Source organism: Microcebus murinus, chromosome X (assembly GCF_040939455.1).
Source record: "Microcebus murinus isolate Inina chromosome X, M.murinus_Inina_mat1.0, whole genome shotgun sequence".
Classification (NCBI taxonomy): Eukaryota; Metazoa; Chordata; class Mammalia; order Primates; family Cheirogaleidae; genus Microcebus; species Microcebus murinus.
This window is the reverse complement of record NC_134136.1, coordinates 35,338,388-35,361,352: the sequence shown is the minus strand read 5'-3', so window position 1 is coordinate 35,361,352 and position 22,965 is coordinate 35,338,388. Positions and strand designations below refer to the sequence as shown.

The 22,965-nt window shown below is 36.3% G+C and overlaps 1 protein-coding gene across 2 annotated transcripts in view; it reads left to right on the top strand.

Annotated features, from left to right (window-relative positions):
• Positions 1-22,965, top strand: part of MORC4 (MORC family CW-type zinc finger 4) — a 56,212-nt gene that overhangs the window by 20,643 nt on the left and 12,604 nt on the right. For both annotated transcript variants that reach the window (XM_012751072.3, XM_012751063.3), the window contains exons 8-14: positions 686-805; positions 2,743-2,843; positions 10,893-10,991; positions 14,599-14,727; positions 16,071-16,139; positions 16,543-16,594; positions 17,982-18,154. In XM_012751072.3, the coding sequence (XP_012606526.2) occupies positions 686-805; positions 2,743-2,843; positions 10,893-10,991; positions 14,599-14,727; positions 16,071-16,139; positions 16,543-16,594; positions 17,982-18,154 (743 nt within the window). The remainder of the gene's footprint in view (positions 1-685; positions 806-2,742; positions 2,844-10,892; positions 10,992-14,598; positions 14,728-16,070; positions 16,140-16,542; positions 16,595-17,981; positions 18,155-22,965) is intronic.

Below are 22,965 nucleotides of genomic sequence, written 5' to 3'. Positions count from 1 at the left end.
GTTTTTGCTACTTTTGTTTTCATTATGTTTTGTATGGTTAGCAGAACTTAACTTTGTTGCATATAATCATGCAGATTCATACTGTACCATTTCTAACTCTGATAAGAACCTGTAAGCCCTAGCAGCAAATGGAGCAACTAGCAAGGATTAAGATGTTTTGTGATTATTTATGAATTTTTAATCACTGATGATATTTTGGTATATTTTCATAGTGTTTTCTACATGTGTGTATATATACATATATATATTAGATAATGTTTGTTATTATAATCTGAGCATTTCCTAATGTTCTCAAATATTTTTTCAAGGACGTAATTTTAAGAACTGCCATAGTAAACCATGTGAATATACCAACATTTATTTAATCATTCCTTTATGTCAAACATGTTAATGATTTATGTTTTTCGTGCTATTATAATAATTGGAAAATCTCTGTAACTCACAAACCTTTGTGGGCTCCCCTGTTTCTGTAGGCTAAATTCCTTAAAAGAGAATTACTTAGTCAAAGGTTAAGAATATTCTTAAAGCTGTTGCTACAGAGTTTTAAAATGCTTTCTAGAAAGGTTGCACCAATTTACATCCATTGGTGTTTGATTTTTTTTTTTTTTTTGCTATAATATAGTACAAAACTTTGTCTGCTGAAGCTCCTGTTGTGTATTTGTCTCCTTAATGATTTTCTCCTCAGAATAAGCAAGTGAGAATCACTTTTGGATTCTCTTGCAAGAATAGTAACCAGTTTGGAATAATGATGTATCATAACAACCGACTCATAAAGTCTTTTGAGAAGGTGGGATGCCAGGTGAAGGTGAGTAGTTAATATTTCTTTGTCATAGGAGGCTAAAAAGAATAGGAAGATAATTTAAAATTTGTGAAGGGGATAGGCTCATTAATGGCTTCTGCTCCCATCTTATGATGATTGTTGAATTCTGATCCTGGAACTCTGTGTTACCAGTGAGCTGTCTTGTGTTGAAAAATTCTTTCTTCCTCTCATTCTTCACAGATGTTAACCCAGGAACTTTACTAAATGCATTTTCTAAGTAGCTGTTAATAAGAGGTAGATTTAGAACACCAGCAACTTTACCATGTATACCAGCCTATTAGTGTTTTAGGTAGCTTTGTCTATTTTCTTGGGGAGACAATAAGGCATAGTAGAAGGTGAATAAAATTTAGTGGTTAAAGACCAGGATTTGGGTCCTGAATTTTCCATGTATAAGCTGTGTAACCTTGGATAAGTCATTTAATTTATCTGAAGCTCGATTTCCTTACCTGTAAAAGGGAAACAGCAATAATAATATTACCTGTTTAACCTACCTCAAAGCTTACAGGGTTGAGAGATTTAACTGGGATAAGTTATGTGAAAATATTTTTTATTATTTTTATTATTATTTTGGATGGCTGAAACAATAGAAATTTATTTTCTCCCAGATCTGGAGGCTGGAAGTCCAAGGTCAAGGTGTGTTATTAGGTTTGATTTCTTCTAAGGCCTCTCCTCTTGGCTTTTATATTGCTGCCTTCCAGCTGTGTTCTTCCATGGTCTTTCCTCTGGGCATTGAAAATATTTTTAAAACCAAACTATATAAATGTTATCATTGTCTTTAATATTTTAATGATTATTTAAAGTAGTAATTTTCACAAGTATCGTTTTCATTCCTACTTTACAGATAAGATTAATAAAGAACAGGCCGGGCGCGGTGGCTCACGCCTGTAATCCTAGCTCTCTGGGAGGCCGAGGCGGGCGGATTGCTCGAGGTCGGGAGTTCAAAACCAGCCTGAGCAAGAGCGAGACCCCGTCTCTACTATAAATAGAAAGAAACTAATTGGCCAACTAATATATAGAAAAAATTAGCCGGGCATGGTGGCGCATGCCTGTAGTCCCAGCTACTTGGGAGGCTGAGACAGAAGGATCGCTTGAGCCCAGGAGTCTGAGGTTGCTGTGAGCTAGGCTGACGCCACGGCACACACTCTAGCCTAGGCAACAAAGTGAGACTCTGTCTCAAAAAAAAAAAAAAAAAAAAAAAGATTAATAAAGAACAAAGAATGGTAAACTGCTTTATGTTACATAGTAGGACAGTTATATAAAGCTCAGGATAGCTAATTTTCAACCTATCTTGTATTTCCTTGTTATAGCATCTTTAGATAACTCGTGTTTGTGTGCTAGTTTCTTCCATTAAAGAATTTAAAAAAATGATTTTAAATCCAAAAACTTCTCAAATCAACTTGTAATTAATGATCACTGCAAATCTATTTTGTAGTTGTTTGGTGGCCTTATGTATATGGAAATATTGCTTATTTTAATTTATACAATGTGATGATCACATAGCATCCTTACGTTTTTTTCAGATGAGTTTTTATTTCATTTCTTTAGAACAGTAATTTATAACCTTGATTTTTTTTTAGCAGTATAATTATTCAAATGAAATCTTATGGCAATCCTGGAATATAAAGCAGATTAAAGTGGAGGTAGTGTGGGTGAAACAGAAATGGTTATTTAATCCCCGAAGGATCCTAGGGCTCTATGGATCATAGTTTAAAAATCTCTGCCCTAGAATTTGTCAGAGTTTCCAGTTCAGTGTAATAGTTACAGTCTATTGAAGTATATTATCAATGTTTCCCTAGATCTTGATAGCCTTTTCTTACCCATAAACATTATGTAATCTTTCTATTATTGTTTGGAATCAAAAGGAAATGCCTCCACGCAGTCAACAGTAATGTAAGTGTTGCAATTAATATTTTTCTTCTAAGCCAACTTGTGGAGAAGGTGTGGGAGTAATTGGAGTCATTGAGTGCAATTTCCTAAAACCTGCCTACAACAAACAAGACTTTGAGTACACTAAGGAGTACCGGTGAGTCACTTCCAACCTAAGGTGCTTCTGATAGTTTGTCAGATATGATTCTATTCTCTAAAATCTCTAAAACTATCTTTAAAAAACCAGTTAGATAAGTTGACTGAGAATTACTTCAAATCTATATTCTAAAAATAGAGATAAGATTATTTCATTTTAAAATTAAAGCTTACTGATGCTTGATATATGGAGTCTAGCTGAGATAAGCCTTACCTTTAGAAATTATGGAAAGCCTGTGGGAGTCATTTGGTAAAATATTTCTGGTGAAACGAAGAGCCTTGGAATTGATCTTAATGAAAAGAGATGAATGGATCTGAAGTTATTGAGTATGTTGAAGGAAGAAAGCAGTTTGAAGTTTGTTCTAAAAAAATATTTTGAAGCCAGTGGACAGATTTATAGAGTGGGGATTTGGGGAGTGGGGATAATGGAATGTCACTGGAGTGAAGACAAAGTAAGTTAGATGGTTAGAGTAGTGCCATATTCCAGACCAGAGGTTATGCTTTCATGGAAGCATCTAGATTTAATGGGGAGGACAGACAGGTAATAATTAGAAATTAACTTGACATTTAGGCTGAACCAGTAGAGATATTTTTAGGAGACAGAAAGGGGTTGTTAAAGCTAGGTGAGAATAGTTTGTTTTAAAACTTTTGGGGAGGGATGGGTCTTTCTTTCATTAAGCATTATGACATAGCTTCTATGTGCCAAGTACTAGGGACATAAGGATGAAAAATAAAAGTCCTTGATGTCTATGAACAAGTGTAATGAGGTGTATACAAATAAGAAACTTAAATACCTGTAAAATAATTGCTTTAATGAGGGATATATGCAAAGGGGGGAGAACCTTTAAACATGCATAGGGGAGTCAAGGAAGGCTTCACAAAACAAATTATATGTGAGGTTGAACTTGAAGGAAAAGTTGGAGTTTTCTAGATAGACAAATAGAGGAAGGACATTCTAAGAAGAGGGAAGTATATGAAAGGGCACAATAGGGCAAGGAGTGTTTGGGGAATATGGAGAAAGGAGGCATGAGGACATTTGTTCTCATTTTCCTTGAAGTCTCAGTAGCATTTTTCTTCTTAGAGTGGGAGAAAAGTAATTTCCCAAATATCTCTCTTTTTTGCCCCAAACTGTAATAAAGTTAACTTTTGTGCCTTAATTTATCTGGAATCATAAAAATTTTAGTTTTAGTGTTTGACAAGGAGACAACTATTTGAGTGGCAACCCCAAAGTAATTTCAGGGTAATTGGTTGTTGGTCATTCAAGCTAAGTGGTTATGGCAACCGTCTGCCCTCAATCTAAGTAAAATGGTTATTTAAATATGAGTCTCGTTCATAATAGAAATCTTTGACTAGGACTAGACTCTTAAGAATTAAAACGTAGGAATGACATTAGTTTGACAAAAGTCTCAGAACCAAGTAGTTGTGAGTGAAAGGAATAGTGAATTTCTGAAGATTATCTAAATAGTACAGATTTATGAAATTCAAATCTTAGATATTAAAAATTATTTAATATCTTTTTATCTCATCTTTGCCACCCTCTCCACCCCACCTCAAATCTACCCTTTAAATTTTAGAGGCATTAGATGTCTAGTTTGGGTATGATGGGTTTGAGGTCATTGCAGTGGATCCAAATAGAGATAGTCTTTAGACAATAGATTTATTCAGTTAAACATACAGGATTTCTCGTTTAAGTAGCTTAGTGTCTACTACATGTTTTATTAAATATGGAGCGCTAGTATACTATCCTGCATACAGTCTTTTGAGCACAATAAATTTGCATAACTCTTGTCCCAGTTCTACCACCGTTGCCCTTTTTTTACTGAATTTATTTTTCATAAAATGAAAAGGTGTTCAGATTTAAAAATATAGGAATTTGAGGGAGGGATTAGAGAAGATTGTCTGCTATCACAAACTCATTCTATGAGTATTATAGGTATTAAAACTGCAAATGATATCAGAGATACCAGCCATCATACTGCTAGAATGTCTACAAATAAATCATGTGTAATATCACTTTTAGCAGTTGTGGATGTCATATTTCAGCTACAACTCTCAGGGCTCAAACTTAAAACATTTTTAGAGTGAACTTCAGCTTAAATACAATCAACACATATTAACTGTGCTCTCCACTGGTATATAACACAGTGTCTAGGTTTTGTCGAATTTTCCAGAGAAATTCAAGACATAGTTGCTGTCTCTGAGGAGCTTACAATTTGTTTCTAATAAGAGATTGTCCCATGTATGAACAATTTAGAGAACAATAAAATGTCTGTTTGATCAATCAAAACCTAAGTGGTATGGTATAGGAAAAATGCCCCGATAGAATAGATAGGGAAGATTTTAGGTAGAAGGTAAGAATTGAGATGTGCCTTAAACATACAACATTTATAAGAAAGAGAAAGGAATCCCAGGATGGAATTGTAGCATGAACTAAAGTAGTAAGAGAAACTCAGAATGGTAAGAATATGGGGAGTGGGGATAATGGGATGTAACTGCAGTGAAGGCAAAGCAAGTTAGATAGGGAGAGTAGGACCATATCCTGGAGCAGAGGTTGACAAACTTTTTCTGAAAAGGGCCAGAAAGCAAATATTTTAGGCTTTGTGGGCCATATGGTCTTTGTTACAACTACTCAATTCTGTTGTAGTATGAAAGCAGCCATAGACAATAAGTAAAGGAATGAGTGTGGCTGTGTCCAATACAATTTTGTTTACAAAAACAGGCAGCAGTCTAGATTTGGGCCCCGGGCTATAGTTTGCTGACCCCTGTCCTAGAACCACTGCTGCCTGAACTATGTGCTGAGCTACACCTTATGAAATCATAGGGGAGCCATGAGATATTTTACATTTTTGAGGGAAATACAATGATATTCAACTGCTATCTAAAAACAATAGAAGTTTTTCTTCTATTTATGTTATAACAAATTACCATAAGATTGGTGGCTTAAAACAACACTTATTTATTATCTTAGGGTTCTGTAGGTCAGAAGTCTGACACTGATCTCATTGGGCTAAAATCTAGGTGTTTACAGGGCTGCATTTCTTTCTAAAGCCTCTAGGGAAGAATCTATTTCCTTGCCTTTTCCAACTTTTAGAGGCTGCCAGCTTTCTTTGGTCCATGGCCCTCTTCCTTCAACTTCAAAGTCAGCAATGATGGGTTAAGTCCTCACGTTGCGTCATTCCAATGACCTTGCTTCTATCATCACATCTCCTTCTGTGATTCTAACTCTTTTGTTTCATTTTTCCACTTTTGAGGACCCTTGTGATTACATTGGATAATTCAGGATAATTTTGTTATCTTAGGTCAGCTGATGAGTAACCTTATTTACTTAATTACTCTTTGCTGTGTAACCTAACATATTTATGTTAACATATTCATGATGCATCTTGGAGCAAAATTTTTCTCCATCTGTGGATATGTCTTTTATTTTTAACAGCTAAAATACAGTGGTGGGACAGGCATAGAATACTAGTTATATATATTCTAGTTATCTCCAATGGGAGAGAAAATGGAGTCATAAGTCCAAGCAATTTCAAAATCCAGCCAGTCAAATTCCATTAAATTTCAAGGCCTCTACCCTATAGTCTTGAGGCTTTGCCCTCTGCAGTTACAGTTTCATCCTCAAAGTCATCTTTCTTTTTTCATGTATTTGCAGTGGAGTAGTTTCATCATCCAGTTTTTTTCTTACTGTAGAATTTTGAAGGTCCAACAGCATTCTTTCATTTTATGTTCTTTCCATTTCTTTCAGTCCAAGCTAGAAGTTTTTATGTTATTGTGCCATTCTAAGAACTTTGTAGGTCTCCCATGTATATAATGGATATTCACACCATCCAACAAGAGGGATTTGACAGGTCTTTCCTAGATAATTCTATATCATTCTTGGCTTCAGCTTAGTTAGCTATGGAGATCTGTGAGTCACATGCTTAATCTTTTCAAAGATCCTTTTCTGTGACTGAATACTCTGACCTTTAGATTTTTCCAAGATATTAGCAAAAGGTTGTCCAATATCACTGTCTCTTTTTCCCTAGAGCATGCTTTCCTAAATTTTAGCATCTTTTATAATCTGGAGGGGCTGAGAATTTCTCAAACCATCAAGTCCTAGTTCCTTTTTCTTTAATGATTCCTCCCTCAATTTATCTCTCCTCTTTCATTTTACATAAGCAGCAAGAAGACACCAGTCCACACCTGTAACACTTTAACTGGAGATCTCAGCTAAATATCCAGTTGCATCATTTACAAGTTCTGCTTTTGACATAACTGTAGGACACAGTTCTGCTAAGCTTTCTGCCATTATGTAACAAGGATCACCTTCTCTCAAGTTTTCCAATAAACATGCTCCTCATTTCCTTTTGAGCCTTCACTAGCAATATCTTTAACATCCATATTTCTACCAGTAGTCTGTTCACAATGATTTGAGTATTCTCTAAGGCAATTTGTGTTTTCTCTACCATGCTTGTCACTTCTTTCTGAGCCATCACCAGTGAAGTGTTTAACATCTGTATTTCTACTAACAGTCTGTTCAAGGCAACTTAGGCTTTTTCTGTCACCGTCCTCAATTCTTCCAGCCTCTACTAATTGCCAGTTCCAAAGCCACTTACATATTTTTGTTAATAAATATTTATTATAGTAGCACTCCACTTCCAGATACCAAAATCTGCTACATTCCTTTTCATTATATCACATCTTTGTGAATCTGGGCTTAATACATTTGTATTAAAGTAATTACTGATAAGGAGAGTTTTGTCATTTTGCTAGTTATTTATTATGTATCTTAAAGCTTTTTTGTCTGTCATTTCCTACATTGTTGTCTTATGCTTACTTGATTTTTTTGTAGCAAAACAGTTAAATTCTTTTTTCATTTCTTTTTGTATATATTTTATAGCTATTTTCTTTGTAGTTATGATGGGAATTACATTTAACATCCTTAAGTTATGACACTCTAATTTGAATTTTTGCCAACTTAATTTCCAATACATACAAAAATTCTGTTCCTTTAATAGCTTAACAGCTCCATCACCACCTTTCAGTTGTTGATGTCACAAAATTACATCTTTATATATTGTGTGTCTAAAATCATGAGTAATTTTTAATTTATGAGTCTCTTAAATTATGTAGAAAACAAAGGTAGCATTACAGACTAAAGTTACCATAATACTAGCTTTTAGACTCATATTTTTTTCTTTTAAATGTATTTTCTTACATCATGTAGAAAGCAAAAAGTGGAGTTACAAACTCCAAGGATCCCTTGAATGTGATACATTGCTTCTCTCTTGCTGCTTTCAAGATTTTTCTCTTTGTCTTTGGCTTTTGACAGTTTGATTATAATGTGTCTTGGTTCTGATAACAATGTGTCTGAATTCATTCTACTTGGAGTTTGTTGAGCTTCTCGGATGTTTACATTCATGTCTTTTGTCAAATTTGGGAAGTTTTTAGCCATTACTTCTTTAAGTGTTCTCTCTGTCTTTTCTCTCTTCTCTTTCTGGGACTCCACAATGCATAAGTTGGACCATTAATGGTGTCCCATAGGTTCCTCAGTCTCTATTCACTTTCGATTTTTATTCTTTCTGTACCTCAGACTCAATAATTTCCATTTCTTATCTTCCAGTTCACTGATTGTTTGTTCTGCCTGATCAAATCTCCCTTGGAATTCCTATAGTGTTTTTTTCATTTCCATTTTTATACTTTTCAGCTCCAGACTTTCCCTTTGGTTTCTTTCTAGGTTATCTATCTCTTTATTGATATTTTTACTTTGTCATGCATTGTTTTCTTGATTTTCTACACATTTTTAGTTCTTTGAGCACCTTTAAGATAGTTATTTTAAAGTCTTTGTCTAGTAGATCCTATTATCAGGTCTTTCTCAGGGAAGGTTTCTTTTTTTCCTTTGAATGGGCCATATTTTCCTGTTTCTTTTGTATCCCTTGTGATTTTTTTTGTTGAAAACTGGACCTTTGAATCTAATAATATGGTAACTCTGGAAATCAGATTCTCCTCCTTTCTCAGGGGTTGCTATTTTTTCGTTGTGCTTTTATTTTATTGTTGTAGGCTATCTCTGTGTTGAGGATCAACCTGAGAAGTAAACTTAAGATCTTCTCACTTCTTTTCTGAGCCTGCTTCTTTCCCTGGGCATTCATACTGACTTTCTAACTTTCCCCATATATGTGATTGCTTTTGAATGTGCTAGTCTTTATGTATGGCTCTCAAAAGGCAAAAAAAAGAGAGAAATGAAGGAGGACAAAAAAGGTTCCAGGCCTTTGAATCCCCTGGATTCATTTCAACTGGAGAAGAAGCAGCTTAAAACAGCGGGGAGGTATACAATGGCTGCTTGCCTTTTTGTCTGCACTTCTGTGATCAGAAGCAGCAATCAGTGATCAGAGCACAAATCTACAATATTTGGAGCACAATATCCCTTTTGCCCATCCTAGCTCCTACAAGCTGCTTTTGGAACACATGCAGGGCTGCCTGGCACAGGGTTAGGAGATGGGTAGCTGCTACTGGGCTAAAAACTGAAATTGATCAAAATTATTCACCACAAATTAGCATCTAAGCCTTCCCTTGGAAGTTGCAAGCCTTCAATCAACCCCAGAGTTCCAAAATAGTGACATTAAGCAGATTTTGCCAGTGCAATTGTTATCTAGGTAAGGAGACAGATTCCACATGCCTCATATTTTGCCATCTTCCCAGAAGCCCATATAACTTACTTCTTTTTAAAGTAGAGTTTAAGAGAAAACAAAGAAAAGTTCTTTATCTGACTTGAGGGAAGGATATAAACATTAAACATAGAGGTAGGAACATTGGCAGATTGAAGGGGAATAGTAGTTTATAGAGGAGCTCATATATGATTATTCTTTTCTATGTAGTGAGAATCTAATTTAATATAAGTAAGGTAGAGGAAAGGAAGAGTTCCTGTTAAAAAGAGAAGAGCTCTACAGAATTCTTGCGGAATAATCTAGGAGGTTAAGAAATTTTAAAAATTCTAAATTCTTGGCTAAGCATGGTGGCTCATGCCTATAATCCTAGTACTTTGGTAGACCAAGGCAGGAGGATTGCTTGAGGCCAGGAGTTCCAGATCAGTCTGAGCAGCATAGTGAGACCTCTCTCTACAAAAAAATAGAAAAATGAGCTGAGCATGGTGGTGTGTGCCTGTAGTACCAGGTACTCGGGAGGCTGAGGTAGAAGGATCACTTGAGTTCAGGAGTTTGAGGTTGCAGTGAGTTATGATCATGACATTACCCTCATGTTTGGGCAACAAAGTGAGACCCTGTCTCAAAAAAATTTCTAAATTCTAAGTTTATAGTATTCCAGATGTGTATAGCTCTACATTCAGTTGTAATCCTGGGTTGTAGAATTAAATAGGAATTAGTAATTAGAAAGTTGGCAGTTTTTACAAGTAAAATTTAGGCTTTGACTTTTACAAATTAAATTTGTTGTTGACCCTGGGTCTACTGTAGTTCATTTGGGAAGGGAGGTAAAGGAGAAAGAGCAAGAGCCAGCAACAGCTGTGCAATAAGAATGTTGCAGAGTGTTTGTTGTCCATTGGTACTTTAACTGCTTTGATCAGCTTTTGGATGAAGAGAAACTATAGAGACAAATTGAAGTTATTATTTTATTTATAATAGATAGGGTGCAGTATTTGATCTTTTGACCTTCATCTTATTCCTGAATTATTTACCTGCAGTCATTTGACAATCAACCTATCAGTATTTGGCCCAGTCCTAGCTTTGCAGTTTGGTCCTCTGTCATAGTCTGTGATGTCAACTTATCTACTCCCTCCATGATTCAGCAAGCCTGGAATATTTGTAGAACTCTACTTTTTAGTACTTGTGACCATTTCATCTTTTCAATCGAAGTGACTATTCAACATTATGACTTTTATCATTTCGACATGTAGTTTTCAAAGGCCGTGGATTCCCGTCTTAGTTTCTTAAAGTGTAGGTGTTCAAAACTATACCAAATTTACTAAATTGTTGGTTTCTCTTAAATGGGAGCTTCCTAAAGATTGAAACATTGTTCCCTAAGTGCTGAACTTTGACATACTTCTTGCATTTTCTTTCAGGTTGACAATAAATGCCCTTGCCCAGAAGCTCAATGCTTACTGGAAGGAAAAAACATCTCAAGAGAATTTTGAAGCCTCAGCCATAGCCAGACCAATACCGTGAGTAATTAATATAGAAGATGAAAGTACCAGGGCCTGTGTGTGCCCATTGTTTAGCTCCCAATTATTAGAAACTTACTTATTGGGTACAGTGAACGCTATTCTGGTGGCAGGTACACTAAAAGCCCCAACTTAAGTGTTATACAAGGTATTCTTATAAAAAAAAATTTGTACCCCCTTAATATCTTGAAATTAAAAGAAAAGAATCATAAAAATGTGTGTTGGCTATTAAAAAAAAAAAAAGAGGCCGGGCGCAGTGGCTCACGCCTATAATCCTAGCTCTCTGGGAGGCCGAGGCGGGAGCGAGACCCCTGTCTCTATTAAAAATAGAAAGAAATTAGCTGGACAACTAAAAGTATATATAGAAAAAATTAGTTGAGCATGATGGCTCATGCCTGTTGTCCTAGCTACTCGGGAGGCTGAGGCAGAAGGATTGCTTGAGCCCCGGAGTTTGAGGTTGCCGTAAGCTAGGCTGACGCCACAGCACTCTAGCCCAGGCAGCAGAGTGAGACTCTGTCTCAAAAACAAACAAAAAAAGTGTCAGAGGTAATGTCCATAAATCAAATGGAAGGAACCAGGGTAAGATGGCGCTTTTCACATCTGGAAGTTTAATTAACTTAAAGATAGGAACTCATAGGCACTAATTGCATCATTCTCTAAACCTCTTCATTCTGGTTTAACAGTTGTGTGGTTTGGATCATAAATGTAAAGAGATTAGTACTGTCAGTTTAGTACAGACAGTATGATATATAGTGGAAGATAATGGCCATTTAAATCAGACACTCCTGGGTTGAAAATCTGGATCTGTTTCTTAATAGTTGGGTGTGCTTGGCTTAGTAAATTACTTCACCTAATATTAAATTAGGTGACATAACATTTTTAGCACAGTACCTGGCATAAAGTAGGTGTTCAGACATTGTATTCCCTTTATTTTTAATGAACATTGTTGGGACTGTTCCAACAATATTCACTATTTGAGAGTAGAAATAAAGAACCTAAAATTTTATAGAAAAGATAGAATTTATCAAATCTAAGACAGGGAATTACACACAGAACAGGATGACATACCTCAGTAAGTCAGAAAAGGAGCATTCTACAGAGGCTAGATTGTATAAGAACACATATATAGTCAGTTACACCGCTCTCAAGACAAAGATTCGAGTGTTAAAAGTTCATTTTAGGGTAACCAACTGGTTTTTTAAAATAGAAATCAGACAAAGGTATGATATAAAATTTTGTTTCAAATGCAACCTTATGGCTGTATGTATATCAACATCTTCTTATTCTAAAGATCTCAGTTCCATGTCTGTCCTCTATGGTTTTCAAAGAAATGCAAATTAAGATCATGCCATTTTTTTGCTTTTCAGATTAGCAATGATTAATGCAGTGAAACAGATGTTTACATACCGTGAGAAAGTGTGTGTACTGGAGGAAGAATTGTAATCATGGTTATTATTAATATTTCTTGAGTACCTATATACCAGGCATTATGCTAAGTTCTTTATGTGTAGTAATTTAATCATCACAACAACCCTATGAAATAGATACTATTATTACTTCTTTGTAGATGTAGATACTGATACATTGAAAACTAAGGAACTTGCCCAAGTTTAGACAAGTAGGAAGTGGTAGAGCCAAGGTTCAAATATAGCCAATCAGGTTCCCCAAACCTAATTCTTAACTGCTATATCCTTCTCAAGGGATGCAATGAAGGGAATATATTAAATAGTATAGCCTCTTCAACTACCTATTTACTGTAAGCATGAGTTAAAAGCTTCTTTTATCTGCCTGGATTGAAGGATCTACCATGGTCTGCATGGCAGTGTGCTTCTCACTAAGAGTATAATACTGGCATTTGCAAGAGACTTCTGTGCATATGTATGTAGAACCAAAGCTAATAATGACCTTTCCTCTCCCCTGCCGCTAGTACTGAAGCTGCTTGTTGCTGGCTCTGGCTCTAAGTAAAACGGTGGCTGTCTAGAAATATGTAGACACCAGAGGTCAGACCTGAGCTTAAAGCTTAGAGGTTGCAAGGCTGGAGCAGCCTGGAGCTAGGAGATGGGAAGCTGTACATCCAAAAATATTCATAAACTTTTTAATTTCTGTTAAAACAGAGTTTTATTAAAGAAGAGGGTATTGTATTTGAGTGGTAAAATTATGAGTTTCTTTTATTTTTTCTGCATATCTTTCTGTATTTTCTAGTTTTTCCATAGTGAGCTTATATTACTTTTATCTTTAGAAAAAAGCACTATTTAAGATCACAAGAAAATTATTAAAACTAAGACCTAAAAGAACCACACCCCTCTATTGAGATATCTAGTAATAAGAGCAGAATAAATGTAGCATATACAAAACCCATCCTAGGCTAAAAAATAATATTAGTGAAATTGGCCAAGGTACCCCTTTACCTGCTTTGTGTACCTTTTCTCTAGTCTCCCTCTTCCCACTTCAGCCTGCCTTTTACACTTTAGGTATGGACTACTTCTACCAAAAAAAGGCCATCTTTTTTTCACAGAGAAACAAATTCACTCTAAGGTGTATGTGACTGGGTTATGTTGTCTGGGGTGGGGAATGGGAGTGGGTATGCATTTTAAGAGTTGAACTCTAGAAGAGTTTTATCTTAATCATTTTTAACCCAGTTGTTGGTCTGGAGCCACCATTTTTAGTTATGAAATTTAATCCAATTTATATTACTTTTTAAGATTAACTTTGGGAATATCAAACTAGTACAATTTTGATTGAAATATTATGAACAAGGCAGAGTGTGGTAGCTCATGCCTGTAATCCCAGCGCTTTGGGAGGCCAAGGTGGGAGGATTGCTTGAGGCCAGGGGTTTGAGACCAGCCAATGCAACATAGAGAAACTCCCATCTCTACAAAAATAAGAAAAACTAGCTTGGCATGGTAGTGCACGCCTGTAGTCTCAGCTACTCCACTTGAGCCCAGGACTTTGAGGCTGCAGTGAGCTATGATGACACTACTGTACTCTAGCCTGGGCAAAAGAGCAAGAGACCTTGTCTCAAAAAAGAGAAAAAAAGTAAATATTATAAACAAAGGTTTTTTTGAGAGAGCAAAAAGTAAAGAGAAATAGGGAGTCTCTGCAGGGAAATGGGGGAGACGTTTTAATGACAATGTTTCAATGACTCCCATAAATGCATTTTAAACTTGTTACATGATTAGATAGAAGCAAATAAAATAGTTCTATGGGTTTTATTTCTTGGTAATAAAGTAACATATATAAAAATATTTTTCCAAGTTAATAAATTTTAGAGTTAAAATTATCCTATTGTTTGCTTAGAGCAAGAGATTCCAGGATAAATATTGACCTCTATAAATAATGGCAGCTCACCATGTTAATACTTGTTATTTTTCATATCCATATCTGATTTAGTTCTATTATTATTTTTATCTGTTTAGTTCAAAATATATACATTTTAGGCACCTAGACTATAACATTTTTAACACATTATATATATATATATATATATATATATATATATATATATATATATATATAATTAGGTTCTTTTATTTTTAGGCTACACCTTTCTAATTAAGACAAAGCACAAAGCTGGGATACAGTCACACTTCTGTTTTCCTTCATTCAGGAAGATTCCTGACCAGACATGGGTACAGTGTGATGAGTGTCTTAAATGGAGGAAGCTTCCTGGCAACGTTGATCCGTCTTCATTACCTACAAGATGGTTTTGTTATTATAATTCCCATCCAAAGTACAGGTAAGGTTCCAGGACTCAGTATTATGCTTGAATGTAACTCCTGATTTGTCTCTATTTTCTAAAACATTTTTCATCTCAAGTCCACACCCTTCAGCCTGGAATTCAAACCCTTAATGCTAACTGGCCCCTGACCTATCCAGCTTTATATTTCATTGCATCTTAAACACAAACCCTATACTTGAGCCCGGCCTGTAGCTTCACTTCCCCACACATGCCATGCTTACTCTCTCCTCGATGACTTTGATAGCATTTTCCTGTTGCTTGCAATGACTGTCTGTGTAGCAAATCATATCTGTCTGTGTAGCCAATCATATCCACCTAGGGAGCTTAAGTCTTTTGTGTGATGTTTTTTCTGTTGACCATGGTTTATAGTGATTTTACTCTCATTTCCTATGGTATTTGATACTTGATGTTTGTTCACATACTGCTTTGTATTTTTAGTTGTTTTTCATATAGGTATGCTTTGGTTCTTTGTGAGATTGTAAACTCTTTGAGAAAAAAGTATTTATATTCCAGATTGGATCAATAATTTTCTTCATATGTCTATGGAATCAATTATACAGTAGAAACTATTGTACATTCAGTGCTGTTTGTTTATGTGTTTGTCTTCCTAATATACCATATGCAACATCCAACATCTAAATAGTGCCTGACATATCCATGGGCATTGACTTTAATATAATAGTTTTTTTATTTGACTCAGTAGTCATAAAGTTTTATAATAATAAGTCATTTGACTTTAATTCAGCTGTGACTTTCTTAAAATTCTTTTTCTGCAGGATAAATGCTGATAGAAAAAAGGTGCTAAAATGGATATACATTTTAGGGTAGAAATGCCTAAAATGGGGGAAATTAAATAGATGAAAATCTAGGTCCATAATATGTAAGACATTCTCTCCTAGTCTCCAGATATGCCTAGCTGCCTTTCTATGGAGAGTAAATGGGATTGCGTGATTAGAATATGGAACTGAGTACTTGGAAGTGTCAGTTTTGAATACTTTATCTCCTGTCTGTTTATACTTAGTCCAGGAGATACAGCTTTCCAGGCCACTGTACCTCCTTATAAAATGGTTGTAGCATAGTTTCCAATTGTTATTAATTTTGTTTGTTTCTAGGATTACTTTTGACCATTGAATAAATTTTTTAGTATTCCCCTCAGTTTTTACTCCTAAAATTCTCTTCCTCATGATTTACATATAACAAGGTTTTGTAACATGGATGGAATCCGAACTCTGTAACATTAGACGGTTGTTAACCTGCCTGTCATATTTGTAAGGAAAGAAAAGGGTAAAAGCAAAGGACACGTTTTGCTTCCAAAAGATGATGTCTTCTCTGTACTGCAGGAGATGCTCTGTTCCAGAGGAACAAGAACTCATTGATGAAGACCTGTACTTGAGCAAAGCTAAGAAACAGTTGAGTATACATGAGATGGTGCTACTATATCATACAGTAGAGGAGCTTGACCCTTCCTAAATAGGATAGGAGTTTTGAGAAGAGAGATTTTTATTTATTTATGATTTTTATTTCCTAGTGATTTCCCTCCTCACCTCTCTGCTCTCCTAATTCTTTATTCCTTCTAACCATCTCTTGAACATCTCAACTAGTGATTATCTTTAGTCTCTCTCCCCCTCCCCCTCTTTCCTCCCTCCCTCTGCTCTTTGGTGGGGCACTGAAAATCTCACCCTTAGTCACTCAATGAGGCTCACAGTATTTCTAATTTGGAAGGAACATTATAACCTAAATCTACAATTGGTAATCCATTTCAAACTGAGAAGTTTCACGAGTAAACTAAATAGCACTTTTATCTTCTCCTAGAGATCAAACTGTTGAGAAGAAGAAGATGCCTATAGAAAATGAAAATCACCAGGTGAGAGACAGTGCACAGCCTTCCTTTTCTCACACAAAATTTTCCCCAACAGAGGACACAGGTTGAAGGAAGCAGCAATCTTGAAAGCTGCGTAGAAAAAACAAACCATTTCTTCTGGTGGTCCTTGTTTCATTGGATCTTTTGCTTTTGCTTTGATCCAGTGTTACTGATGTTCAGATCACTGAAAAATAGAAGAGTCAAATCATTTATTTTCCATATTTGGATTCAGTACTGACTCTGGACAGTGTGAATGTCACATTTAGTGTCACAGAATATTCAGGGTTGTGTTCCATCCTCACATAGGCTGCTCCTGTTGAGTGTCTGGTTTTCCTGTCTCTTTTCTTCCAGGATTCACAGGTGATTTCTTTCTCCTCCTTCTTGGGAAGAAGGGGTGGTTCTTTGTGCCCCTCCCGATCCCTGCTTTCAGGCTGGCTGGCTTTATAAAGACTCTCTGCTGTTTTGAATTTTCAGGAGCACTGTCTCTCGGACATGGTTGCCCAGCTCCGGACGCTGCAGGGTGCAATAAGGTTGGCCGTCCTTTCAGGGACTCTCCTTTCCTGACAGCCACCATAGCACCCATATGTCTTCCCTACCCAACCTTGCCTTTCTGCATGATTTCCCTCTTGACCCACTCTTTCCCAGAGAGATCTGCTAGTCGCATGTTAGATTCACCTTCCACCCACTCAATCAGGGTAGGTCAGACTGGTGAGGATAGAGGTGATTGAATACTAATTCTTCTTCTGATATCCTGCCAAGACCCAGGCATATAAATAATCAGGTTTCATACCCTAATGTTTTGGCTTCATAGTCTGATGTAGAGATTGGGAGATTTCCTAGGACTGCCCTCTCCTCATTCAGTTTACCTCCCCTGTATGTCCCCTCACCTTTATCATTCATACCATCTTCATAAGCTGGCTCTCCCACAAGATCCAGCTGCATGACTGTGTGTGTGTACTATGAATATGTGTTAGTCTCTTGCATGCATTTCTCCAAAACCAGAACAGACACTTGCTGCAATGCTTTTTCCCTCCACCCCAACCATTATCACAGATGTCAGAGGAGTGAAAGCTGTCAGCCTTAAACTGGGTCACAAGAGAGAATTAGACAGTGATTAAGGGGGCCTGGGTTTATGTTGGGGGTGGGATGACTCTAGGAGCCAATAAGTGAGGTGGGGGAGGTCTGTTTGGTGTCCTGCTGATAAGGTTGATAACTGAACCTGCCTGGGTTCAGTGTTCTAGTGTACATTATTGCGCGCTGTTTGTTTTGTGTAGGAAACAGTTTCTTTTTATTTGCCCAAGCATTCTTTCCTAGCATCAAAAGGATTGACTCATCCTTTGACATTTAGTTTGAATTGGAGATTTTTATAAATTATTTCTTTCTTTTCTAGGTATTCAGTAATCCACCAAAGATCCCTACTATTCAAGATATGGCTGGATTGAATTACATGGCAACTGGATATGAGGAAATTGATAGCCCTAATGTGCTTCCAGCCATTAGAGAAGAAAGCAGATCACCTCTTCAACTTACGCCTCTGGATTCCAGTGTTTTTCAGTTTTCCAGGTGACTAGAAAACATAGTCTCTTGTCAACTGTAAGCCTCAAGGTCTATTTTCCTGTAGAGTAAATTGGTATGTTGTACCATGTCTATATTTAGAAGGAGAAACAAAATTTTAGGTCGATAGAATTGTGTGTTGCATATATCCCCAACTTTTCAATGTTACAATTGCTGTGTCAAGTCTGTATATTTTTTTGAGGTGATTATTTGCTGATACTCTTTTATGTATTATGTTCACATTTTGTAGAGAATTGTGAAAGCGAAATAACGGGCATAACTCTTTGAAAAACATAAAATACTATACAAATAAGATAATGTTACATAGATAAACATTGTTCTTTTTCTTAAATTTGTGGATATTGAAGTTGTCTCGGGACTCATAGGCCTAGCACATGTTGGCCACACATAAAAATAACTATTAGAAATTTGTGCCATTGGGTAAGCTTTATCGTTTATTATTTCCTAGAGTAAATTATGAGTATATATTTAGTCTTGGGCTTTACTTGTTCATCTTCTAGCCACCTCATCAATGTCATTTTGTGAGTCTTCATAACAAGAAGGAGCCTAGCTGTTCCTTTTCTTAAATACCAGGAGCATTTAAAGAGCTGAAAGATATGACTGTACCTATACTGCCACGGGACTGAACCCAGTACTTCTAATTATGACTCCTTGCTTTCTCCTCTCTACTGTGCTTCTCACTCTGGTAGTGCCAAGCCATGGGACAAGCACACAGTTGCTTTCTAAGTAGAAACTTTTGCATTCATTAGTAATGTGACTATTATATGGTGGGATGTGAACTTTTCAGTGATACTTTGCAGTTTGGATATCTTGTTAATATATTCTAGGATAGTCAATAGAATACATAATAGAGTAAAATGACTCCTAGTTTGTTTCCTTTCCCCAATGTTACCTATTTTCTCCCTGTTTCTTGCTTCTTAGGTTGATCTTTTTGGGCTCTCATGTAGATAAACAACTCTAGAGATGTGCAAGTCCCCTATTCTGTGATCTTCCACAATTAAGCCCCATGGATATTGGAAAATCCCCTGACCCCCTGGACATAAGCAAAAGTCCCAAGAAGTAAGCTTTTAGGAGCAGAACTAATAAAGCTCTAAAAGAGTTAAATGAGAATTTGTATGAAATCATCTAGAACAGTGCCGTGGAATATAGTAGGTACTCAATAAGTAATAGTTGAATTTGAACCATATTGAAGGAGTAATTTCTAAGATTAAATTGTGTAGCAAGAGAGTAAGAAATAGAGTCTAATCTTAGTCTCAGGAGCTTGAGCCTAATTCTACCCAGTTCCCATCCATACTTTTTCAACTTCCATTACAGGTTGGGAAGGGTGCACAGTAAATGCTAGGTGTTTTTGAAGCATTGTTACCTTTCCACCTTGATCTGGAGATGCTCATATATTATCATTACCACTGGAGTTTCAGGTGTCATCACTCTTGAAGACTACTATCCTTTTCCTACTATGATCATCACTTTTCCTTTTTTTCCCAATGTTTCTTTTATAACTCTCTAGTGTTTTTTGGTAACCTCACTTGAGGATTACAAGTGCTAATTTATGAACATATTTTATGAGTGCAGTACAATAGAACATCCATTGGGTGGCATACTTTATCAGTCTTTATTGGTATGATTGTAGGAGTGTGGATTGTATGTCAAGAGTGAGGTTTTGGCTGTAGAGGACAGGTAAAGTACCTTGACCATTCTTGTGTAGTTTTAATTTATTGAGAATAAAATTCTTTCAAGAGAAAGAGATAGTGATACAAGATACATGACAGTTGAGGCTAATGTCATATGTGTTATGTAAGGTCAGTAAATGATAATTGTGTCATTTCAGGCTACACATATATAGGGGTTCAGTTTGACTGAGGAGAGTCTGCCTTTTTATGGGGGAAAATGGAGTTGATCAAGAGTTTAGTAAAATATACAGGGTTTCTGATAAAACATTGTTAATGGAGTAATAGGTTTAATTAAGAGTTATAAAGATCTACTTTGTTATTATCAAAACCTGATGCTGATAAGGATCCTTGGGTCTTGTAGTTGGCTTACTAACTTCAGATAAAATAAAGCCTACACTATCCAAGAAAACTTTAGGAAGTTCTAGTGGGGTAAGTTAGCAGGGGCTCCAGAAGTGTTACTGGCAACTGCTTTGTGAGTCTCACAAATCTAGGAAGGGGAGGAGATTACCTCCAATAAAGAACAGGTTCAGTCAGTATATAAGCAGGCATAACCTTTTAGGGGAAGGCAGCTTATTTCTCTTAAAGGAAATAATCCCTTTCTGTTCATTCATTCCACATACATAGTCATAGACCACATAACAATGTTTTAGTCAACAACAGACCACATGTACAATGATAGTCCCATAAGATTACAATACCACATTTTTATTGTACATATCTAAACATTTTTCTATGTTTTATATACAAATAACTTACCATTGTGCTATAATTATATGTTGTACAGGTTTGTAGCCTAAGAACAATAGGAAATACCATATAGCCTAAGTATATTGTAGGCTGTACCATCTAGGTTTATATAAGTAGACTATGATAATCACCAAATGACAGAATCACCTAATGATTCATTTCTCAGAATGTATCCTCATCATTAAGCTATACATGACTGTATGTGAATGCTTACTATATGAAAGATATTGTTTCTAGGGTAGTAATAGGATAAAAGATGAAGGAACTTAGTCAAACTTTTATTATATGAGTATCCCCTTTACATGCTAGTTTTCTTATACAAAATAAGATTTAAAGTAACCAAAAGCATATGGACAAAGGCAAGAATTAGTAGCTGTAATTTATTTGGATATTTAGATATTTTGAGTTAAGCTATATATCAAAGGCTAATTAGTTCATGTTTTCAAAGGATAACCAAAAAAAAAAAAATCTGAATTACATTGTAATGGTGAAGGAAGAGGATATAATTCTAATACATTTAAAGGAATGTTTAACAAACAAGGGGTAGAAATAGAAGAATAATATTACAAATGAATATGGTTAATTCAGGAGCCAGTATTAACATTTAAAAATATGATCTGGGAACATGACTTCTAGAATGGAAAAATTAGGAGCACAGTGGACTCTCACCAACTAATAGCCATTTAACTTGAAAAACAATTTTTTTAAATCAAAGCTTCTGGAAATTGTCCTGGAGGCACACAGAAAATAGAGAAATATTCATTCAATAAAATCTACTAAATCTCAGAAAGAACAAGAGAGTCAGTGGCATTTGAACCACGAACCTGCTCCTACCCACCTCCAAACTCTGTTCTGTGAAAACTACTCAAGGAAGTTCTAATCTAGGTGGGTGTGGTCAAGAAAATGAGGACTCCCTCTTTCCCTAGGTCCCTATCTAGAACTATGGTTTTACCCAGGAGGAGTAAGTGTCTGCTTTTCTCATCTACTCCAGTTCTTCTTTGTAGAAGCTCTATTCCAGGTAGACCCAAGAAGACTCTTCTCCTACACAGCCATCTCTTCCCCCACACAGCCCAAGAGCAGCACTCACTTATAGTGTAGAAGTACTCACCCAAGAACAGCAAGCCAGCAATACTATGCTCCTATTGCTCCAGCCTGAACTCGATCATAGGTCAGAAGTTTATGCTGGATGAAGCAAGCCATAAACTACACCAGCACCCATTCATAAGGAAGAGATTTCACTCTGGGATAAGTGTGCCACTGTCCTTGTCTCCAGCTCTTGTAGGGTGTTCCAGAGGATCTGCTTAGAGAGAGAGGGGTCCTTAAGAATGAAGAACTCCACAGCTCTACCTGAAGGGCCTGACTTCATGTGGAACAGAACATGAAGAATTTCATGCTTAAGGGCATTGTAAAAAATAATGGAAATCTTAGTGGAAAACAATTAACAGTGTGCTCATAAGTCTATGATACAAGTTGCAGCAAACAAAATGGCCAAGCAATCAGAAGTTTGGTAACAGAGAATCAGGGAAATAAAGTCAGGAAGAGTGTTCCTGGGATTATAATCAATCGTGGATATCTGGAAGGATGTTCATAAACACAAGGCTATACCCACTCAGAAGCAATTGGAGCAGGACATAAGTTGGACTTGAAAGCAGTCCCCAAGCTGTATACAGATCAAGCAACAAAAAGCGGGAGCCTCACTGGCACTAGGGACGTGAGCACAACCTCTGACCAAACACTTGGTGAACAATAAGCTACTCTCACCAGGGGCAACTCCTGAGAAGCCAGGCTTAAAAATAAAACTGCACACATCTGTGGTAATGTGGAAAATTATGTCCATGCTCAAGGCTGTGCCCTCTCAGGGGTGATTGAAAGGGAAAATCCAAGCTATTAGTACCTGGCTGAATATGGGGCAGAAACAAATTCCTTGAAATTTGATAGTAGCCTCCAAGCCACATAAGCATCTAATGGTAAGGGGTAAAAGTCTAACTGGCTGATGGGGCTTAAGCACAATCTTTAACCAGTAAGTGGCCTATGCTGAACCAGGGATAAACCCTATATTACCAGGTAAAAAAATAAAATCAAGAAAAAAATCTGAGTAAGGGCATCAGAGGCTGCACATTACAGAGGAAGTAGACTTCATGGAGTCAATTTAGCCAAGTCACTAAATAAACAACCAAGCAAACAACAAAATCAGTGTCCCAGGGAGGGGGAATCAGTATCTAGAATTGCTATACTATATTGTACTATATAATCTATATTCTCTATCTATATATTATCTAATAAAATGTCTAGATGTCAACAAAAAGTTATGAGACATGCAAAGAAACAGCAAAATGTGACCTATACATGGGGGTGGGGGGAAGCAGGCAATAGAAACTACTC